Source organism: Oryctolagus cuniculus, chromosome 20 (assembly GCF_051225735.1).
Source record: "Oryctolagus cuniculus isolate XC-2025 breed Fujian yellow rabbit chromosome 20, ASM5122573v1, whole genome shotgun sequence".
Lineage (NCBI taxonomy): Eukaryota > Metazoa > Chordata > Mammalia > Lagomorpha > Leporidae > Oryctolagus > Oryctolagus cuniculus.
Genome location: NC_142886.1, coordinates 39,081,195 through 39,101,944, shown reverse-complemented (window position 1 = coordinate 39,101,944; position 20,750 = coordinate 39,081,195). Strand labels below are relative to the sequence as shown.

Sequence of the window (20,750 nt, the reverse complement as noted above, 5' to 3'; positions counted from 1 at the left end):
TTTCCTTATATTCAAAAACAAGTTCATGATATTTAAACATTCAGACTTTAATCACTTAAGGGAAAAGAAAATTTAAATAATATAGGCCTTTCTATTCCACACAAATATAATGGGATTGGTAGCTGACAATAAGAAATTAATTCTGGGGCTAGCACTGGGTAAAGCTGCCACCTGTGACACTGGCATCTCATATGGACACCAATTCGATCCTGGCTGTGCCACTTCCAACCCAACTCCCTGCTAATGGCCTGGGAAAGGAGCAGAGGATAGTCCAGGTCCTTGGATCTCTACCCCTACACCCACATGACCTGGGCCATCTTCCTCTGCTTTCCCAGGCCATTGGCAGGGAGCCGGATCAGAAGTGGACCAGCCAACACTCAAACTGGCATCCCAAGAAATTAATTCTAATAGTAATGTCCTTTAAGAAATTTGTATAGACCACATAGTCTCCATTAGTGCCAGATACTGATAAACTTAAGTATCTGATTTTTTCCTCTCCAAATTAAACAGAAATCTATTGGTTAAAAAAAAAAAAAAAAAACAAACTCAGATTTACAACCTAATTATAAAATATTTACACTTACATTGCTAGTCAGCAGCAACTGTTGAGCACTTAATCTCTATCCTATTTTATTGGGGGAAACTATGAAGAAACAGAAAAGGGGTGCAGCAGAGGGACGCCTGCTTTCTACAGCTCAAAAGTCCAAAGAAGGGGCCAGCACTGTGGCGTAGCAGGTGAAGCCACCACCTGCAGTGCTGGCATCCCATACGGGTGCTGGATCGAGTCTCAGCTGCTTTGCTTCCAATCCAGCCCTTTGTTATGGCCTGGGAAAGCAGTGGAAAATGGCCCAAGTCCTTGGGCCCCTACACCTGCGTGTAGGAGGAGGCTCCAACTCCTGGCTTCCAACAGGCCCAGCTCCAGCTGTTGAGGCCATTTGGGGAGAGAATCAGTGGATGAAAGAGTTCTCTTTCTCTCTTTCTGCCTCTTTGTAACTCTGCCTTTCAAATAAATGAAGTTTTTTTTAATATATAAAAAAAGTCCAAAAAAGAATACCCCAATTTTTTATGGAATATATTCATATTTTATCTTCACAAGCAATATAAAAACCATCTGGTCACCATGTAAGGATAAGCAATTTATGCAGCATGACACATGGTAGGGACATGACAGGGAAAGGCTAAGCTAGGTTATAAAGTGAGGGCACAACCAGCATTGCGATGCAATAGGTTAAACCAACACCTGCGATGCCCGCATCCCATATGCATGCTGGTTGCTCCACTTCCCATCCAGCTCCCTGCCAATGTGCCCACCCTGGGAAGGCAGTGGATGATGACCCAAGTACTTGGGCCCCTTGCACCCATGTGGAAGACCTGGATGGAGTTCCGGGTTCCTGGCTTCTGCCTGGCCCAGGCCCTGATGTTGTAGTCATTTGGGAAGTGGTAGAACTGGCAGATGGAAGATATCTTTCTCTGCCTCTCCCTCTCTCTAAATATAACTCTTTCAAATAAATAAAACAAATCTTAAAAAAAAAAAAAAAAAAAAGGCACCAGAGAATGGGATATAGCAATGATCTAGCAATCGGCTGACCAAAATACAAAATAGCATCTAGAAAACACACAGCAACTGGAACTCTTCAACTCCAGTGTACGTAAGGACCTAGGGAAAGTACAGATTTCCTAAACGTTATCATACTTAAGGACACACAAACAGGAAGTAAAATGGCAGATGAAAGAGGTAACTCTTTGTCTTCTTTCTTCTATTTGTTCGTATCCATGTCTGTATGACCCATTATCTAATGAGTCTCCTAACAACTATCTGAGGGAAGCAGAGGACACAAATTTATAGATATTTGGTAATGTGTTCAAGGTCACACAATAGTTGAGAGGAGAAAGAGCTCCTGCCAGTGCCTCCTGGAGGTAAAAAGTGAATTGGAAACAATAAGGCAGGATTGAAACTTAAAGTTTAGGAGAGATACAAATCCAAGAGACAAGTTTACCAGAGGTGATGAAAACAGTTGAAGGAGATAGAAGCTACTGACAAGAAGTAAAAGATGATACTGTTATTCTGCCAAGGGCAGGTTCACAGTGATCTTTGCCATCTATAAGTCTTGTTCTTCTGCCTCTAAGGAATATATTTACTATTGATCATGCAGGTGGATAGCATGCAGGGAAATGATGTGAAATGAGAAGGTCAGAGAAGAAAATGACAGACCCACACAGTAAGGAGATGCAGAGACAGGCAAGGGTCGTGAGAATGGAAGACAGAGGAATAAATGGGCTTAAGGCAGAGAACACATTAATTTCACAACATTCTGGCATCCCTGGCACCCACCTAGGTGCTGAATACACTCTATGGTGGAAGACACATAAATAAGTAACAACACAATGTGTTAAATAACACGTTCTGATTGTGGACAAATGATAGACACTTTATTGTCAACTCCACTTTACAAATGAATATTCTAAGGTCAAGGTGTAGAGTTGGTATCTGAACCCAGACACTCTGGGTTAAGGGTGTGCACTTTTTTGAGTCTGTGAGTTGATAGTAAGAGTGGAAAGCACTCTCATGTGGGCTCTGGGGAGACCAAGGACAGCCCTGGCTCATGTGCAGATCTCAAGCACAAGATTAAGAAAGAGTGAGAAGGTTTTAACTTTGAGATAAGGAAAAATTCTTCTATAAAAAATCACCTAGGGGGGCCAGTGCTGTGGTGTAGCAAGTAAAGCCATCCCATATAGGCACCAGTTTGAGTACCAGCTGCTCCATTTCCGATCCAGCTCTCTGCTATGGCCTGGGAAAGCAGTAGAAGATGGTCCAAGTCCTTGGGCCTCTGCACCTGTGTGGGAAACCCAAAAGAGGCTCCCGGCTCCTGGCTTCAGCTTGGCACAGCTCCTACCACTGCGGCCATTTGGGGAGTAAACCAGTGGATGGAAGACCTCTCTCTCTCTCTCTCTCTCTCTGCCTCTGCCTCTGCCTCTCTGTAACTTTACCTTTCAAATAAATAAATCTTTTTTTTTTTTTTTAAATCACCTAGGCCTTCATCTTTGGGCCACTCTCAATTACAGTTCTGTGACTTAAATCAATCCACCCATATAGGGAACCGCAAGTTAGTTCACTTGGCCTTTCCAACACTGTGGATATCAACACCACTGAGCAGATATTGAAACTGATATTCAGGGAGCTACTTAGCTGTGTGACATGGAACAAATCATGCAATCTTTATCACCCTCCCAAGTTGAAGCAAAAGTGCCTACTTTCTAGGATAGTTCTAAGGACTCACAATAAAATCTTCCATTTTAAAGAACACAATTTGCAGAGTTCTTTCATATATACATTATACTTGACTAAGCATAAGGTTAACAGAGAGGCACCAATCCACGTATTACTCCCCTTTTCAGAACTCAGAACTGATTCTCAGTTCCTGCAGGTCAAGTTAAAAGTAGCCTCCAAGCCTCCTTCAAGGTGGTAACAGGACACAGTAAGCAGAGGGCCACTGCCTAGAACCACCGAAAGCTCACTAGCACCAACCTCAGTTCCTAACAGTTTGCTTCCTCCCTTCCCCTCCAGGGTATATAGCTTTCTCTTGGGCTGCTATTATAACTTCAGAGAAATAAATCTCCAGATAATTCTCAATGCAACTTGCTAATTGTCACCAACACTTCTTCGGCTAATCAGTCGACCCAGCACCATTTCAAACTGCCAAGTTGTTATTCAGGATTTAGTAAGAACAGGAAAGAAAAAAGTACAAGATAACAGAGAAATGATGGATTTTGAAAGACTGGGGAGATCAAGTGACCAAGCAGCCAAGGGGGATTGTAATCTGTATAATTCAGAGCACAAATTCACAAAATGAACTAACCCCACAGTTTATGGAATCAAAGCATTAGGTCTAAGTCTCCATGGCCCCAAGGAGGAAACCAATTAGATAATCACACAGAAAGATGTGTTTTGGCTTGGATCACCAGAACACTGTCTCAAACAACTTCTGACATACAGCTCACTGGGCAACCCTGGTCCCTATTCTTCATCGAAGCCAGTGGCCTTCAGCCTTTTCTCTACCTTCAAACCATTTCCAACAGCAACAACACCATCTTTTCTTTGACATCTCTCAGCATAAGCAGACACTGCAGGCAGAGGAGGAGAATGTGAAGTAGAAAGTCTCCCATTCCCATTCTGATATAAAATTAAAGCTCTCATCCCCAGAATCACTGATTTTAATAATCAAAAAATCTGCCAGAAACCTACCCTGTTAATGAAAGCACACTGTCATTTAACAACTCCATTGCCTGAGAAATGTCCATGTTTTATGAACTGTTTCATTATAATGGAGCTAAAAAAAAAATCAGGACTGGTTTTAAAGCCATGAATCTGGCATATGGAACACAAAGAACAGTAATCAGATTAAGCAACTAATCAGGATGATCAACATGAGTTGCAGAAGCAAGCACTCCCTCTAGGTCACACTGCTGTCTGGAGGACTGTTTTGCATTTGTTCCTTTTACATCTTGCAACTTCTAATCACTGCTTCAATCACGATTTAAACAACATTTGGGGAAAAAAACACAATGCTTTGCTATGAAACAGTTATTCTTGCTGTATTAAATCAAGAAAGGGGGAAACTATAATAAATTAACCAGTTATCACTCTTTGTTCTTAATATCTGAACATTAATACCATCCACACTGAGAGACCCTGCCCTCTGCCCCTTACCTATCTGTGCCTGGGATTAGACAGTTCAGAAGCCATGTGTTCCAGGAACCCTTCCCCATTACCAAATGCCATATCATTATATTCAACCTACCCTCTAGTCCTTTTATAGATACATAAAATATATTTAAGAAAATATCTCATAAAATGTATCTAGGAAAATCTGCTGCTTCATCATGTATCATTCCTCTCTGGCTAACTTGACTATTCTGACTTTAGCAAGAGGCAAAAATAAGTAAGATCCTGACAACCTAATGGAAAATATGAGGCATTAATGAAAGACTGCTTATGGTACAACATCAGAATAATATCCCACAGAAGATAAATAAACATAGATGAAACAGCCTTATGGGTGGGCTTCATCTCAAAAGGCTGATGTATCAAGGACCCAAATGTTATCTGTTTGAAGCTCCCTAGACCAGCTTATAAGAAGATTAACAAATATCAAACCATTTTAGAGGATCTCTGCATCTGGGAGAAAAACAAGCAAAAACAAAAACAGTTAAAAAGGAATATGTTCTTATGTTTGGAGGATAAGAAAAGGCAAGAGCAAAAATGAATCCATTTGGCACTCAGAAGAAATACTTTAATTTCCTTGTTTTTCCATGTGTCCAGGCACCACTTCCAAGTCACTTACTCCTAATTGGTGGCACACAAATAGTCATTAGAACTGTACTTGAAAATCTGTAAGTCGCAATAAATGCCCATGAGGCTAAGAGTACATGAAGATAAACCAGCTCACAGTGGAGCTGAATACCATCTGCTCCTGCTCTCATCACCTCTGTTAGCTCTCCATAGATTATAAATCCCTCCTATCAGTGTCCAGTGAGAGGACTACACAAAATATCAGTGACAAAAACTGCTGCTATGCAGAATTTCTAAATCCACTTTTAAAAATGACCCTTCAAACAAGAAACAAAGTAAGAATGCCCAGAGGAGAAGCTATTTGACCTAGCAGTTAAACTGTTACTTGGGATGCTTACATCCCATAACAGAGTGTCTGGGTTCAAGTCAAAGCTCTGGTCCAGATTCCAGCTTCCTGAAAATGAGCAGTCAGAGAGGCAGCAGGTGGTAGCTCCAGTAGGTGGGTCCCTGCTACCAACGTGGGAGACCCAGACTGAGTTCCTAGCTCCTGGTTTTGGCCTGGCCAAGCCTTGGCCATTGCAGGTATTTGGGGAGCAAACCAACATATGGGAGCTTTCTCTGCCTCTGATGAGAGCCCTCACATGCCAGACTCCATAACAGGTGCTAAGATGCCACACAGCTTTGCCATCCTGAATTCATATTCTAAGCAAAGAGAATTTTCAAGCTTTTAGTAAGAGACCTTTTTTAATCTTCTGAAAGCTCTTCATTAATTATATCAACACTATGATAAATATTGTTTTTAAATACTTTTTCAGAAAAAGGCAGGGGACCAGTGCTGTGGCACAGTGGGTTAATCCTCAACCTGTGGTGCTGGCATCCCATATGGGCACTGGTTCAGGTCCCAGCTGCTCCACTTCCAATCAAGCTCTCTGTTATGGTCTGGGAAAGCAGTAGATAACCCAAGTCATTGGGCCCCTGCGCCCATATAGGAGACCTGGAGGAAGCTCCAGGCTCCTGGCTGCAGATTGGCACAGCTCCAGCCATTGTGACCATCTGGGGAGTGAACCAGTAGATGGAGGACTTCTCTCTCTCTCTCTGCCTCTGCCTCTGCCTCTCTGTAACTCTGCCTTTCAAATAGATTAAATAAATCTAAAAAAAAAAAAAAAAATCAGGGAGGACTCGACTTTCGCACTTTGCAGAGTTTTTAATCTAAGTACACAGATAGGTCAAAATTCTTAGTACAGTTAGCTGAAATCCTGAAAAGGCACAATAGATGGGAAAACGTACCAGGCAAAGTTCAGAAACAGCTGAAACAAAAGGCTGCGGAATAGCCAAAGCAGCAGCATACTGCATACACAGACAAAGGGAAGAGGCTTACTAGCTTTGTAATTTTGGACATTTATTTTACTTTGCACTTCCTAGTGCTCAATCTGTAAAATGAGCAAAACAGGGGCCGATGCTGTGGCTCAGCAGGTTAAAGCCCCGGTCTGCACAGCCAGCATCCCATATGGGCACCGATTCAAGTCCTGGCTGCTCCACTTCTGATCCAGCTCTCTGCTATGGCCTGGGAAAGCAGTAGAAAATGGCCCAAGTCCTTGGGTCCTTGCACCCAAGTGGAAGACCTGGAGGAATCTCCTGGCTCCTGGCTTCAGATTGGTGCAGCTCTGACCATTGCAGCCATCTGGGGAGTGAACCAATGAATAGAAGACCTTTCCCTCTCTCTCTGCCTCTCTGTAACTCTGCCTTTCAAATAAAATAAATCTTTAAAAAAAAACTTTAAAAATGTTTAAAAATGAGCAAAACAGTAATCAACTTCATAAGATAGTTGAAGATTAAATAACATATAAAATTCATTGTACCAAACCTGAAACAGTATATATATGTACTCAATACATGTTAGCTATTATTTTTGTTATACTTTGCAAGGTTAGTCTAAGCATCACAATTGATGCTTGGCAAGCAGCAAGCACGTTGTCATAAAAAGTCATTGAAATGAACACAGACGTACTGATCATGCTGCCTAGCACAAACAAAATATCAGTTCATAAATGCTGTATAGAATGTCACTGTACACTGTAGATTATAGGGCCATCACCATTAAATACACTTCTGCCTTGCCCACGACATTTCCCAAAGTGACATCTCCCCAGGAAAACATTGAAGGTATCTGACTTTTGCCCTAGGCTAAATAAACAGAATCAGTAGTCAGATAAATTTCAGAACTATCAGATTAGTCAAAAATGGGCAAAAAAAATTGGGTTCTGCTTATTAAAAAAAAAAAAAAAACTTCTAGGAGCCTTTGGTGTGCATCTTGCTTCTCTACAAAGGGAATGTACGTTGCCCAAAAGCATTTAATGAGAAAGATTCCTTTCACTGAGCAGCTCTTGGGACCAGCGTTCTGGGCAACACAGAATGAAAACTACCCCAACTTGATGGAAGAATGGAAACAGCACATCACGTCTTCACAAACCATTGTGCCTACAGCAATGCCTGGTACAGAGATTAAACAGATTAAGGGGTCTACGTTTTTTCGTGGTTCCAAACATATTTGATCAGGGATTTGATTTTTTTTTTTTTTTTAGCAGCACCAATGGCACTACTGTGCTGAGACACACACCTGGAAAAATGCTTGTCTACAGAAACATAGTCTTATTCAGAAATATGAACGAACGAACACAAACAGAACTTAGCTCGCCATCCTCACCAAGGGGGTTGCGCTAGGGGAGCTGTGCCGTCTCAAAGAGAAAGGTTCCCCTCCACAGGTTATGGTCCATCTGTTTGCTGGGAACTAAAGCAGAACCTAGTAACAACGTTCACACCCAGGCCTCTGCTTTTGCAACTCCCCTCCATTTTCCCTTTTTTTCATACATCTCCAAGGCAACACCACTAGAGAAAAAGCTGGGGGACCAGAATTATATCAGAATATTCTGCATTGAGTAGAAGCACGGGTATACTGCCACTGTTCTACTCCTTGTCTCCATTTTCCCCTTTTTCTGCTTTTTCCAGGATCTGCCCGTCCTTACCTCTCACGGGTGGTATATTAGTATATTAGATATTAGTATATTAGCTTGTCACTATCACTGCAGCTCTAGTTCTCTTCCAGTCATTTCCATTACTTCTTTTAAGGAAACTTTCTTTCCCATCCCTCCCTCCCACCATGATAACATCCCTGGCTCAGGTACTTATGTAATAATAAATGTACCTTTTCCCCTCCTAGACTCTCATTCCTCTAACCTGGCCATTGGCCTCGAGCTGCACTCGTGGCCCCAAAAGCAGCCGCTTTGGACAACTGTTTAAAGATGAGACACCAGAATCACACGTCTGATCCAAGAGAAAAAAAAAAAGGCAACTATGTTAACAGGGAGTGGAGGAGCCACAAATCTGTGTTTACACATCTTTGTAAAGAAATTAACAAAGCACACGCTGAGAACTTAAGAGTCCATCGACAGGCAAGTACAAATGGGTTATGAAGGTCTCTCATCAACGGGAAATGCAGGGTTCTAACTCTGGGACACTTGGAGGGAAGGAAGCCGAAGTTTGCGGACCGGGCAGCGCCCCGAACTCGTGACCCGCCCGCCACGGCTGCACGGAGCCTCGCTCCCGGTGGCTTGCGGGCCTTAGGCCAGGCTAGCCTTGGGCCTTCCTCCCCATACTCCCTACCCGGGGACACGGGCATCCCCCAGAGCCCTCAGCCTCACGGCTTAGGTATCTGCAGGCTGACAACATCCAGCCGGTACCTGGTCATAAGGGGACTTCTCCAGCACCTGCGTGCACAGATCGGCGCAGAGCTGGAACTTCCTGCGCCTGAAATAGCTCCAGGCCAGGAGCAGCGGCTCCATCTCCGAGCCCATGGCGGCGCAGGGCTGCCGGCGAAGGACCGGAGCCGGGGCCAGGGAGGGCGGTGGGCAGGGAGGCAGGGGCCGGCGGCGCCGGGCTCTACCCGGCAACGCGCGGCGACGGGGCCTTGCCGGAGAGGTGCCTGTGTCGCGCCTGACAACAGAAAAAAGGAGCACCCACCGAGAGCGGAATTCAGCTACGGGGATTGCCAAAAGTTGGCTGCAAAGGAAAAAAAATGTGTAATTGTGAAGGTCATTGATTTCGAGAAGGCGCAAAGAGGCTAAACAATGAGGCAGTGACTTAGACACCTATGCCTGGGGGGGTCCTCCACCCCCTCTGGAGGCGCCGTTGCCTAGCAGCCTGTACGCGGGCCAGGACGGTCTGGGAGTCGAGTCTTCGTCCCACTCCTCCGGTTCGCACTTCCCGATGCCTCTCACCCTTCCCTCTCTAGAAACAAACGTGTTAACAGCTTCTTCGAGACCCTAGGTTTTAAGTGCTAGAACTCTGCAGTGTGTGTCTCCGGGTCAACCTCACCGGATCGCAATGTCCGAATTGCGCGGGACTGTGGCGATCGCAAGGTGCAGCCCATTCATTTTACAGGGAGACCGATCTGGGCTCAGCGAGATGGTTTCTCTAGAGTCTCGTGGAGGCAGGCGGCTGGAGCTGTGATCTGGGTGACTGCAGGCTGTTCGTACCATTTATTAATTCGGCGATGCATAGAGTCTGGATTTTAATTTTTTCTTTTTTTGCCAAGTAGATAATGTATGCAAAAACATTTTTAAAGGAGCTCTGTGAAACACTGTTTCCAAGCACTTGCTGTTTGCCACTGTTAGTTTACTTGTGCCGGAGTGAGTTCTTGAGGCGCGGCTGACTTCCCTCCAAGGATTTACGCAGTTGACAAATATTTTTTAAGGTAATGGTTATGAGGAGAAAAGTGTGACCGTGGCTAATCCACGTAGATTTCATTATGGAAGTCTCGGGATCTTTTTTCCTTGCCTCACACTGGGAGGGGTAGGAGAGAAAAAAACCCAATACTGCATAACTTTCTGGTCAGGTCTAAATCTCCTTTGTAGATTAAAAACCAGAAGAATTGGCAACACTCTTAGCAAAGAAAAATCACAATTGTCTCAAACCACTAGGGTGCCATAACACACACCTTATATTTAATCCATATAGTTTATATATATATATATATAAATGAAACTCATTTCTAAATATAGAAATGGATTGTGAGGGTTTTTTTTTTCTACTTTTCAAAGCAGTCTTTCCCGAATTTTCTTCCCACAGGAATGTGTATCACAATCCATCTATTTGTCTTTCCCTGGAAGTGCTTCTAGAAATGTAATCTGTCAAAAGGACCTAAGTCAGCCGCCTACTGTGGGGCTCGGGTTATTAGGAAGATCTGTGCTGGAGATCAACAATTGGGCTAAGTATTTCACAGGATCACTTGGTGCTCTGGCACAATGAAAGCAGATTCCTGTGTGAGTGATTTTCAACCCTGGCTCCCTTTAAGACGGGTATTTTAAATAAACATTTTAGATTCACGGAAAAGTTGCTAGTACAGAAAGTTCCCGTGTACTCCTCACTCAGGTCTCCCTATTGTCAACATCTCAAATTATCATGGTGCATTTGTCACAACTAAGAAATCAATGCTGATACATTGCTATCAACTAAACCTCAGTCTATTTGGGTTTCAGTAGTTTTCTATCAAAACCTCTTCCGCTCCAGGAGCTCCCTGAAGATACCACATTCCATTCCATCATCGTCTCCCTCACCTCCTGACAACTCAAGACTGTTTATGATGACCATGACAGGTTTGAGAGTACCAGTGAGGTATTTTGTAGAATGGCTGAGAGTTCCCTTAAATGACAGATGCCCAGATTCTCTCCCTAAAGATGCTGACTTAAATGATTTCAGATAAAGCTGGGTCATCAGTTTTGCTTCGTTTTTGTTTTTAAGTTTCCCAAGTTAGTCTAACAAGGCAGCCAGGACTTAACCATTATGTTTGAGTTCTAAATATTGAGATTATTGCCAACTTCCTAGATAAAAGCAAAATTCTGATAACTGAGAAAATAAGCATTCAAATAAATTCATAAATGTGGAACAAAAAAGGCATTGAAATACTTCAGAACATTTAATTCATATTAGCATCTTTCAGGAAACTGATAATTTTTTTCTTTCTTTCACAAGTCAAATGGGGTGGGGGCAGACACTTGGCCTAGCAGTTAAGACGCCCGTTGGGGTGCCACATCCCATATAGGATGTCCTAGGTTTGAGTTCCAGCTCTGCTCTCAATTCCAGCTTCCTGCTGATGCAGGGAGCTGGGAGGCCGCAGGTGATGGCTCAAAGGGTTGTGTCCTACCACCCACTTGAGACAACGATTTCTGGCTTCCAGCTTCGTTGAGGGCATCTGGAGAGTGAACCAGCGGATGGGAGGCCTTAAAAAATATAAATAAGACCGATGTGGTGATGTGGAAAAATATATATTAATAAAAAATTTTTGAAGTCAATTCTATGAAAATTGTGGACTGTTTCAAAAACTGAATCATGTTAAGCACGTCACATTTTATAAATGTTTATTTGGTTTTATGATTTTATAAAAATTTTGTTACTTTTTTTTTAAAGATTTATTACTTGTTTGACAGAGTTATGGAGAGAGAGGTAGAGACAGAGAGAGAGGTATCCATCCGCTGGTTCACTCCCCAGATAGCTGCAATGGCCGGAGCCGTGCCGATCCGAAGCCAGGAGCCAGGAGCTTTTTCTGGGTCTCCCACGTGGGTGCAGGGGCTCAAGGACTTGGGCCATCTTCTACTGCTTTCCCAGACCATAACAGAGAGTTGGATCAGAAGTGGAGCAGCCAGGACTAGAACCGGCCCCAAGCCAGGGCGTTAACCCGCTGCGCCATAGATTTTGTTACATTTTTATCATTCCCAATTAATGAAACAAAACCATTATTGAAAAAATAAAAGTTACTCCAGTAATAGGAAGAACAGTAGATGTGACAATTCGTAGTAAAGGGGCTACACAGGAATTACTGGGCTGGTGACACCAGCATTCATATGGGTGCCGGTTCTAATCCTGGCTGCTCCACTTCTGATTCAGCTCCCTGCTGATGCACCTGGGAAAGAAGTGGAAGACGGATCAAGTATCTGGGCCATATGGGAGACTCGACTGGAGTTCTAGGCTCCTGGCTTCGCACTGGCCGTTGTGGCCATTTGGAAAATGAACCAGTAGATTGAAGATCTCTGTCTCTCTCTCTCTCTCTCCCTATCTCTATCTCTGTGTGTGTGTGTGTGTGTCTCCCTCTTTCTGTAGCTCTGCTTTTCAAATAAATAAATCTTTTATAAAAAAAAGAATAGGATCGTTTTCCTACTGGAGAAAATGATGTGTAGAGAAACAACTTAATCCCTGGGAAAGGGTCAGTTTCACAATCAGAATAAGATCTCAGTTCATCGATCCTTATCATTCACTCTCCAGCAACTAGATATCTCTTTAGGTTAATCAGGTTTAAAATCAAATACCTGCAGCAGGCATTTAGCCTCATGCTGAAGTCCCTCCTTTCTCATATCGAAATGCCCAGGTTCATCTCCTGGCTGCAGCTCCAGCTCGACTTCAGCTTCCTATCAGTGCAGACTCCAGGAGGCACCGGTCATGGATCCAGTAATCAGGTTCCTGCCATCCCCGTGGGAGACTTGGATTGCATCTCCAGCTCCTGGATCTGGCCTCAACACAGCCCCATCTATTTCAGGTAATCAACAAGAGAACCAGCAAATGAGAACACTCCCCCCACCCACCTTCAAATAAATACAATTAAGATAATGTGCCTTTAAATGCCAAGGTTAAATTTTCTTAAAAGTTAAGTTGAAATTATTCAGGATATTTAACATAACCCAAAAGCAAAACAAATAGGTATAAAATGGGATATTGTCCTATACAACAAGCGTTTGTCCAAGCCTTTTGATAAGAAGGTGGAGGTGAACAGGAGACAGGTACGACTCCAACAGTACTTATACATAAAAAGAAGGTAGTGGGAAAGAGCATTTACAAGCTGTGTTTTGTTAAATTAGGAATTAGTATAAAACAGTGATGAAAATATACCATGCACTGGTTGTAGGGGTTTGGGGGAAAGGGATATAATGACCTCATGCCTCAGAGTCTTCATTCAGAATGTAATATGCATTTGCTGTATGATTTAAGGATTAAAATTCTACATTAAAAAAACAAACAAGATGGATGAAACTCATAAAAAATATTAAGTACAGGCACTAAGAGGGATAAAGACACCAGATTGAAAACAGTCCCTATCAGAAAAACATGAATTCAGCTAAAATTGAGGCAGGAACAAACATCAAATTTATGTTGAAGCTTAGGTGGAAGAATGGGAAAATCACTGGTGCTTTACAAAAAGTTTATGGGAACAATGCCCCAAGTAAATCATCAGTCTACAAATGGACAGCTCATTTTAAGAAGGGATGAAATGGGGCCGGCACTGTAGCATAGCTGGTAAAGCTGCCACTTGCAGTGCCGGCATCCCATATGGGCACTGGTTCATCTCCCGGCTGCTCCACTTCTGATCCAGCTCTCTGCTATGTAGAGATGGCCCAAGTCCTTGGGCCCTTGCACCCATGTGGGAGACCTAGAAGAAGCTCCTGGCTCCTGACTTAGGATCAGTGCAGCTCCAGCTGTTGGGGCCAATTGGAGAGTGAACCAGCAGAAGGAAGACCTCTCTCTCTGCCTCTCCTTCTCTTTCTGTGTAATTATTTCAGATAAAATAAATAAATCTTTAAAAAAAAAAAAAAGGATGAGATGCTGTTGAAAAATGAAACCCATAGACCATCCATATAAAAGTGTCAGAAAAAAATAATTTTGTACATGCCATAAATGAAAAAAGACAGTTGATAAACAGCAGAAATAATAGCCAATACCACAGATAGCTCAGTGGGTTAAACTTAACAATCTTGATCGAAACAACTGTAGCAACCTTTCTGCTCAACCAGTGCCAACACTGTTGTGCCCAGATCAGCTGCAGACAAGACAAGAACTTCGAATGGAAATGTTAAACAAGAGAGATCAATATTTTGAGGCATTTCTACAAATAACTGAAATAGGAGATGAAACACAGCTTTATTTGTATGATCCTGAACACAAAGCAAAATCAATGGCTTACAGAGAGGTAGAAGTGGTTCAGTCAAAATAAAAGTGGATGGGTCAAGCACAAATGTCATGGCACAGTTTTCAGGGATGCTAAAGCATTTTGTTTGTTGACTTTCTGGAGGGCCAGTGAACAACAACATACTTATTATAAGTGCTTGGAGAAAGATATCCAGGCTGGTACCTTGGCTCACTTGGCTAATCCTCTGCCTGTGGCACTGGCACTCTGGGTTCTAGTCCCGGTTGGGGCACCGGATTATGTCCCGGTTGCTCCTCTTCCAGTCCAGCTCTCTGCTGTGGCCCGGGAAGGCAGTGAGGATGGCCAAAGTCCTTGGGCCCTGCACCCGCATCAGAGACCAGGAGGAAGCACTTGGCTCCTGGCTTCGGATCTGCGCAGTGCACCAGCTGTGGCAGCCATTTTGGGGGTGAACCAACGGAAGGAAGACCTTTGTCTCTCTCACTGTCCAACTCTGCCTGTCCAAAAAAAAAAAAAAAAAGATATCCAAAGCTATAGAAAGAAAAATGCCCAAGAAATGTTTGCCAGATCCTTTCCCACTATGACAATACTCCAGTTTATGTCTCTCATCAAACAAGGGCAATGTGGTGAGAGTTTTGATGGAAAAGATAATATATATAAAACAGAATACACAGAATATAATACATATGACAAAAATAATTCCAATCTTGCTAGATAAATTATTATTTATTGTTTAGAATTCAAATTAACTCTTTCCATATGATTTCTTTGACATTTCACATGTCTTCGTGACATAATCTTATTTTGAGAATTGGTTATTTATTCAACAAGCATTCATTGAATGCGTACCTGTGTCAGGCATTGTCTAGGCTACAGAGATGTAAATAGAGCAATGACTCCTTCCTCTCATGAATAGAAGTGGAAATTAATGCTATTGATAAACTTTGAATACAGTGATATTTTCTTAGTATGCTGAAGTATACCTCTCTTTAACAACAGCCAACATTGAGCTCAAGAGTGCACCCTTAAAAGCATTCTGAGTAAAATCTGGAACAGGCTATGCTAGCATTATTATTATTTAATATTGTTTAGAACATTCTAGTTACTGCAATGAATACAATAAGAGGTTTGTCTGTTGGGAGGGCAGAGCCAAAATTATTATCTCCACATTGGAGAAAATTATCTAGAAAATTGTTTTGTGTAGAAAATCTATTGTTATTTAAAATAACTTATTTTGGACAAATAAATTAAAAATAACTTATTTTGTATTCTGTAATTTATTGGATACTTTGATTCAGTAGTTTGGAATGCTACCTTCATTGTGTGTTAATTCCAGCATATAGGGAATATACCCTTTCTGCCTTGTCTATATTCAATGCCATTGGTGAAGGTCAATACTTATGACTGTAAAACAGAGTTTTAACTTGTGTAACTATTTTCACAAATATTCATGTTCTTCTCATCTTAAAACTTATGTGAACTTGTATTCATAGGAAAATTATTACATGCAACGAAGTGGCCACAATTCAATGTTACTGGCATTTCAAATACTTTCACAACAATTTTTCATTATCTAGTGAGACATACTCTGCTACTACCTTAGCAAACTCCAAATCAAAAAGCATTATTACACTGAAAATAAATAAAATACTTCCCAATTTCCGTACATGAGCTGTATTACATTAACCTCAAATTACTGACCATCTGCCAAGATCTGTTTTCCTCTGTAGCTCTCCAATGAAGTTATCACCTGTTATTTTGGCAAAGATCTTAAAGTGAAAATGCGCTTATTATACATCCCCTTTCCCTCTAAATTTGCTTATTTAAGTCTGAATTTCACAGGCAATTACACATTCACTAAGACGATTTACCTAGGCATTCTTAGGAATATTTATCAAGGCCCTTGGAGTCATATCACATAAGACAGCCTAAACAGTTTAAACTAAGCACATAAAGAGAGTTGATTACACTCAATTGCTTTTTCTATCAAACTTCTTGTAGTCTGAAAATCAGATTCTGAGGCCTAAAAATGAATTAATTTTGAAGAATTGAAGTAAGATTAGAACCCTTTTGGTATAAATTCTATTTGTGTGACAACCGCCTCTGATTCCATCTTATTCTGTCTGATGTGATTGAATGTGATATGAAAGAGTGCCTATTTCTCTTCAGTGGCAAGGGGCCATTGCAGATTCTTTTAAAATATTTCCTAAAAAGAAAAATAGACCTGGTATTTTAGTTAAAGCAGTGACATTTTGATTAAACCAAAATCTGCCTATCATGTGGCAAATACATACAGAGAGACTCCCATTACAAATATTTAAAATACAAAATGAAAGTGCTGATTTACAAAATGCTTTATTCTTATATCCCCATCTTCTACTCTGATCTACCACAAAAGTATGTATATACATGTATGTGAGGGCAATGAGTAAAAATGTGCATTTGATTTGCCTAGGATACTGCTGTTTTTTAAAATGTTCCAGAATACTGGGGACAACCTTGTGGTGTAGTAGGTAAAACCGCCGCCTGTGATGCTGGCATCCCATATGGGCGTGCTAGTTCCTGTCCCAGCTGCTGCACTTCTGATTCAGCTCCCTGCTAATGGCCTGGGAAAGGTAGCAGAGGATGGCCCAAGTGCTTGGACCCCTGCACCCACATGGGAGACCCAGAAGATGCTCCTGGCTTCCGGCTTCAGCCTGGCACAGCCCTTGTCATCACAGCCATTTGGAGCATGAACCACTGGATAGAAGATTGATTTTGCCTCTCTCTCTCTCTCTCCCCTCCCCCCGCCCCTGCCTCCCTCCTTTCTCTCTCTCTCTCTCTTTTTTTTTTTTTTTTTTTTTTTGACAGGCAGAGATATAGAAAGTGAGAGAGAGAGACAGAGAGAAAGGTCTTCCTTCCGTTGGTTCACCCCCCTAATGGCCGCTACGGCCAGTGCACCGTGCTGATCTGAAGCCAGGAGCCAGGTGTTTCCTCCTGGTCTCCCATGGGGTGCAGGACCCAAGCACTTGGGCCATCCTCCACTGCACTCCTGGGCCACAGCAGAGAGCTGGACTGGAAGAAGAGCAACCGGGACAGAATCTGGCACCCCAACTGGGACTAGAACCCAGTGTGCCGGCACTGCAGGCAGAGGATTAGCCTAGTGAGCCGTGGTGCCGGCCTCTCTCTGACTTTCAAATAAATAAGATTTTTTTTTTTCAGTTGCAGAATGCTTTATCACTGCCGTGCAAACTCCCCATCCAGCCCTGGAAGCGCTCCAGGTCCTACCACTGACACTCGTCTGGCTGTCACTCACCTTTCCCACTTGCCCACTCCACACAAGCATTCTGCCCTGCTGTCCTTGGCTGGGCTTAGCAGGGTATTTCACATTTGCTATTCAGTGACAGCCACACTTTGCACCTAGATAGCCACCTGTTCCACTCTGTCACTTCATCAAGGTCCCTATTGAAATGTCACTTCATTGCGGAGGTCCTCCCCCCACCAAGCCCATCTCAGTTCCCTGCCACATTTTTCTGCAAAGCACCTAGCACCACTGACAAAGAATCTTCCCTTGGCCAGAGCGTAGCCAGGCTCCTCTGAGTCCTTTTCTCACTTTGGCCTCGACATGGCATTTCTGTGTCATTCTTTCAAAATCCAGTTTTAGCCAGAATTCTGCAAAGTCAGAGAGACATCTTCACCCTTGATATCTAAGCAATCCCCATTTCTGATCAGGTATCTCCTCTCCTACTATCTCCTGAGTGACGTCTGACCACCCCTGCCTGCCTTCAGCAAGAACTCTGCCAAGTAAGTCTAGCAAGAAATCTCCCTCCCCGGGATGCTCCTCTTACTGATTTTCAGTACCTATTTGCCCATCTCGAATCTCTGCAAACTTCTTGACTGTAAATCTGTACTTGTTCTTGCTGTATTTAGTATTGAGCCCACTTCTATACTGAGGTCTCTTCCTCTTTTGCAACAGTTTACAAATGCAAATCTGTTTTGTTCCTTAAACCACTGTTAGTCTGGTTTTCTTTTCTTTTTTTTTTTTTTTTTTTTTTTTTTTTTGACAGGCAGAGTGGACAGTGAGAGAGAGAGACAGAGTGAAAGGTCTTCCTTTTGGTTGGTTCACCCTCCAATGGCCGCCGCGGCTGGTGCACCGCGCTGATCCGATGGCAGGAGCTAGGAGCCAGGTACTTCTCCTGGTCTCCCATGGGGTGCAGGGCCCAAGGGCTTGGGCCATCCTCCACTGCACTCCCGGGCCACAGCAGAGAGCTGGCCTGGAAGAGGGGCAACCGGGACAGAATCCGGCGCCCCGACCGGGACTAGAACCCGGGGTGCCGGCACCGCAAGGTGGAGGATTAGCCTAGTGAGCCGCGGCGCTGGCCAGTCTGGTTTTCTTTAACATCATCCGATAGATACTATTACCTATTTCTACCCTTTGCCTTCTCTATTCCTGATGTAATCACCAACAGTAGGGACTTTGCTGTATCTCTGGTGACTAGAAGAGTGTTTGACATACAACATGTACTCAGAAAAGTTCATAAAATAAGTGGCTTTCTGGGAGCAGGCATTTGGAGCAGTGGTTAGGGATGCCCACATCCCACATTGAAGTGCTTGGTTCGAGTCCTGGTAATTCCACTTCTGATCCAGCTTCCTGCTTATGCACACATTGGGAGGCAGCAGGTGATGGCCCAAGTACTCGGATCCCTGCCACCCACGTGGAAGAGCTGGACGGAGTTTTAAACTCCTGGCTTTGGCATGGCCTAGATCTGGCTATGGTGAGCATTTGGGGAGTGAACCAGCTACTGAAGACTCTCTATGTCTATCTCTTTGCCTTTCAAATAAAAAGAAAATGAGGGCTGGTGCCGCGGCTCAATAGGCTAATCCTCTGCCTGCAGCGCTGGCACACTGGGTTCTAGTCCCGGTAGGGGCACTGGATTCTGTCCCAGTTGCCCCTCTTCCAGTCCAGCTCTCTGCTGTGGCCCGGGAAGTGGAGGATGGCCCAAGTGTTTGGGCCCTGCACCCCCATGAGAGACCAAGAGAAGCACCTGGCTCTTGGCTTCTGATCAGCGCGGTGCGCCGGCCGCGGTGGCCCTTGGATGGTGAACCAACGGCAAAGGAAGACCTTTCCCTCTGTCTCTACCTCTCTCACTGTCCACTCTGCCTGTCCAAAAAAATAAAAATAAACAAAAGAAAATGAGTAAAATTTTTCTTAAAAGTGGTTTTGTTTCTAATAATATTGTAATTAATTAATATTATGGATAACTTTAAGTTTAAAGATGCAACAGTTAATTAGCATTTTGGTAAATATTAACACTTAGTTGTGTTTCTTATGTAATTGAATACAATACCTATACTTTCTCCTAAAACCAAACTGAACACTGTCATCTCAGGAACCTCTGCCTCTTTAATGCCTTTCTGTCCTCATCCGGGCCTCAGCCCTCTCTTTGGTGGTCTAGCCAATAATAGAGTGGGAACCTTAGGGAATTCACCACTACATGAATTTAGGAGAGCAGTGCTGAAAGGAAACCCACCCAGCACACTGCCTGCCCTCATTTCACATCCTGATCACATCATCCCTGAACCACCCCTAGCACCTGAGAAGGGAAGAATGGCTAACCAGAGTTATATCTCCCATGAGCCTTTTGGCATACCACCTTGTGTGTGTACCACCCCCCCACACACACATATACTTCACCTGCTTCTGTGTATATTTTTCATTGGTTTTTAGACACTTGTGTCTTTATCTTGTTTTCCACTTTGGAGCATTAATTCTTCAAAGCACAGACTGTGTGTTCATTTTCCTTGATTACTCCCCCATAGTCCCAAGCCCAGTGAGTCACACGTGGGTGCTCAGTTTGTGTTTAGGAATGATCATTGGTGGTTGTTCTTAACCTTTTTCTTTCTGTGACACGCTTTCAAATAGTAGAATTTTTGGTGATGCACTTAAGGAATTAGAAACAAGAAGGAACTTGAAATAAGTAGGTGCACTAATTACAGAATAATCACTACTACAATATATAATAATGTCTTTCAATGTCTTTGCAAGCATCTAAATTGCTACATCATTTAATATTACATTACTGTTTGAATATTGCTGCCTAAAGGTGTTTTGCTAATTCATTGAGTAAAGATTTCTCACGTTTTCTACTATTGGACTGATGTTAAGATACACTTCTGGGGCCAGAGCTGTGGCATAGCAGGTAAAGCTGCCACCTGCAGTGGGCGCCAGTTCGTGTCCTGGCTGCTCCACTTCCAATCCAGCTCTCTGCTATGGCCTGGGAAAGCAGTAGAAGATGGCCCAAGTCCTTGGGTCCCTGCACCCATGTGGGAGACCCGGAAAAAGCTCCTGGATCCTTACTTGGGATCTGTGCACTTTTGGCCGCTGCAGCCATCTGGGGAATGAACCATCAGATGGAAGACCTCTCTCTGCCTCTGCTTTGCCTCTCTGTAACTGTGCCTTTCAAATAAATAAATCTTTTAAAAAAGAGAGAGAGAGAGAGATACACTTTTTACTGG

General features: G+C 43.1%; 1 protein-coding gene across 4 annotated transcripts in view; it reads right to left on the bottom strand.

Annotated features, from left to right (window-relative positions):
• TTC8 (tetratricopeptide repeat domain 8) overlaps positions 1-12,840 on the bottom strand; it is a 60,946-nt gene extending 48,106 nt beyond the window's left edge. The window contains exons 1-2 of one of the 4 annotated variants that reach the window (XM_051826184.3): positions 9,028-9,238; positions 8,493-8,611 (exon numbers count right to left, since the gene is read on the bottom strand). Coding sequence is in view for 3 of the 4 variants with exons in the window: in XM_002719609.6 (XP_002719655.4) it covers positions 9,028-9,141 (114 nt within the window). In the remaining variant the exon portion in view is untranslated. Of the gene's footprint in view, positions 1-8,492; positions 8,612-9,027; positions 9,257-12,648 lie in introns of those variants that run through there. The other 3 variants (XM_089322071.1, XM_002719609.6, XM_002719610.6) reach the window with 3 other exon arrangements.
• Between the last annotated feature and the right edge of the window lie 7,910 nt (positions 12,841-20,750).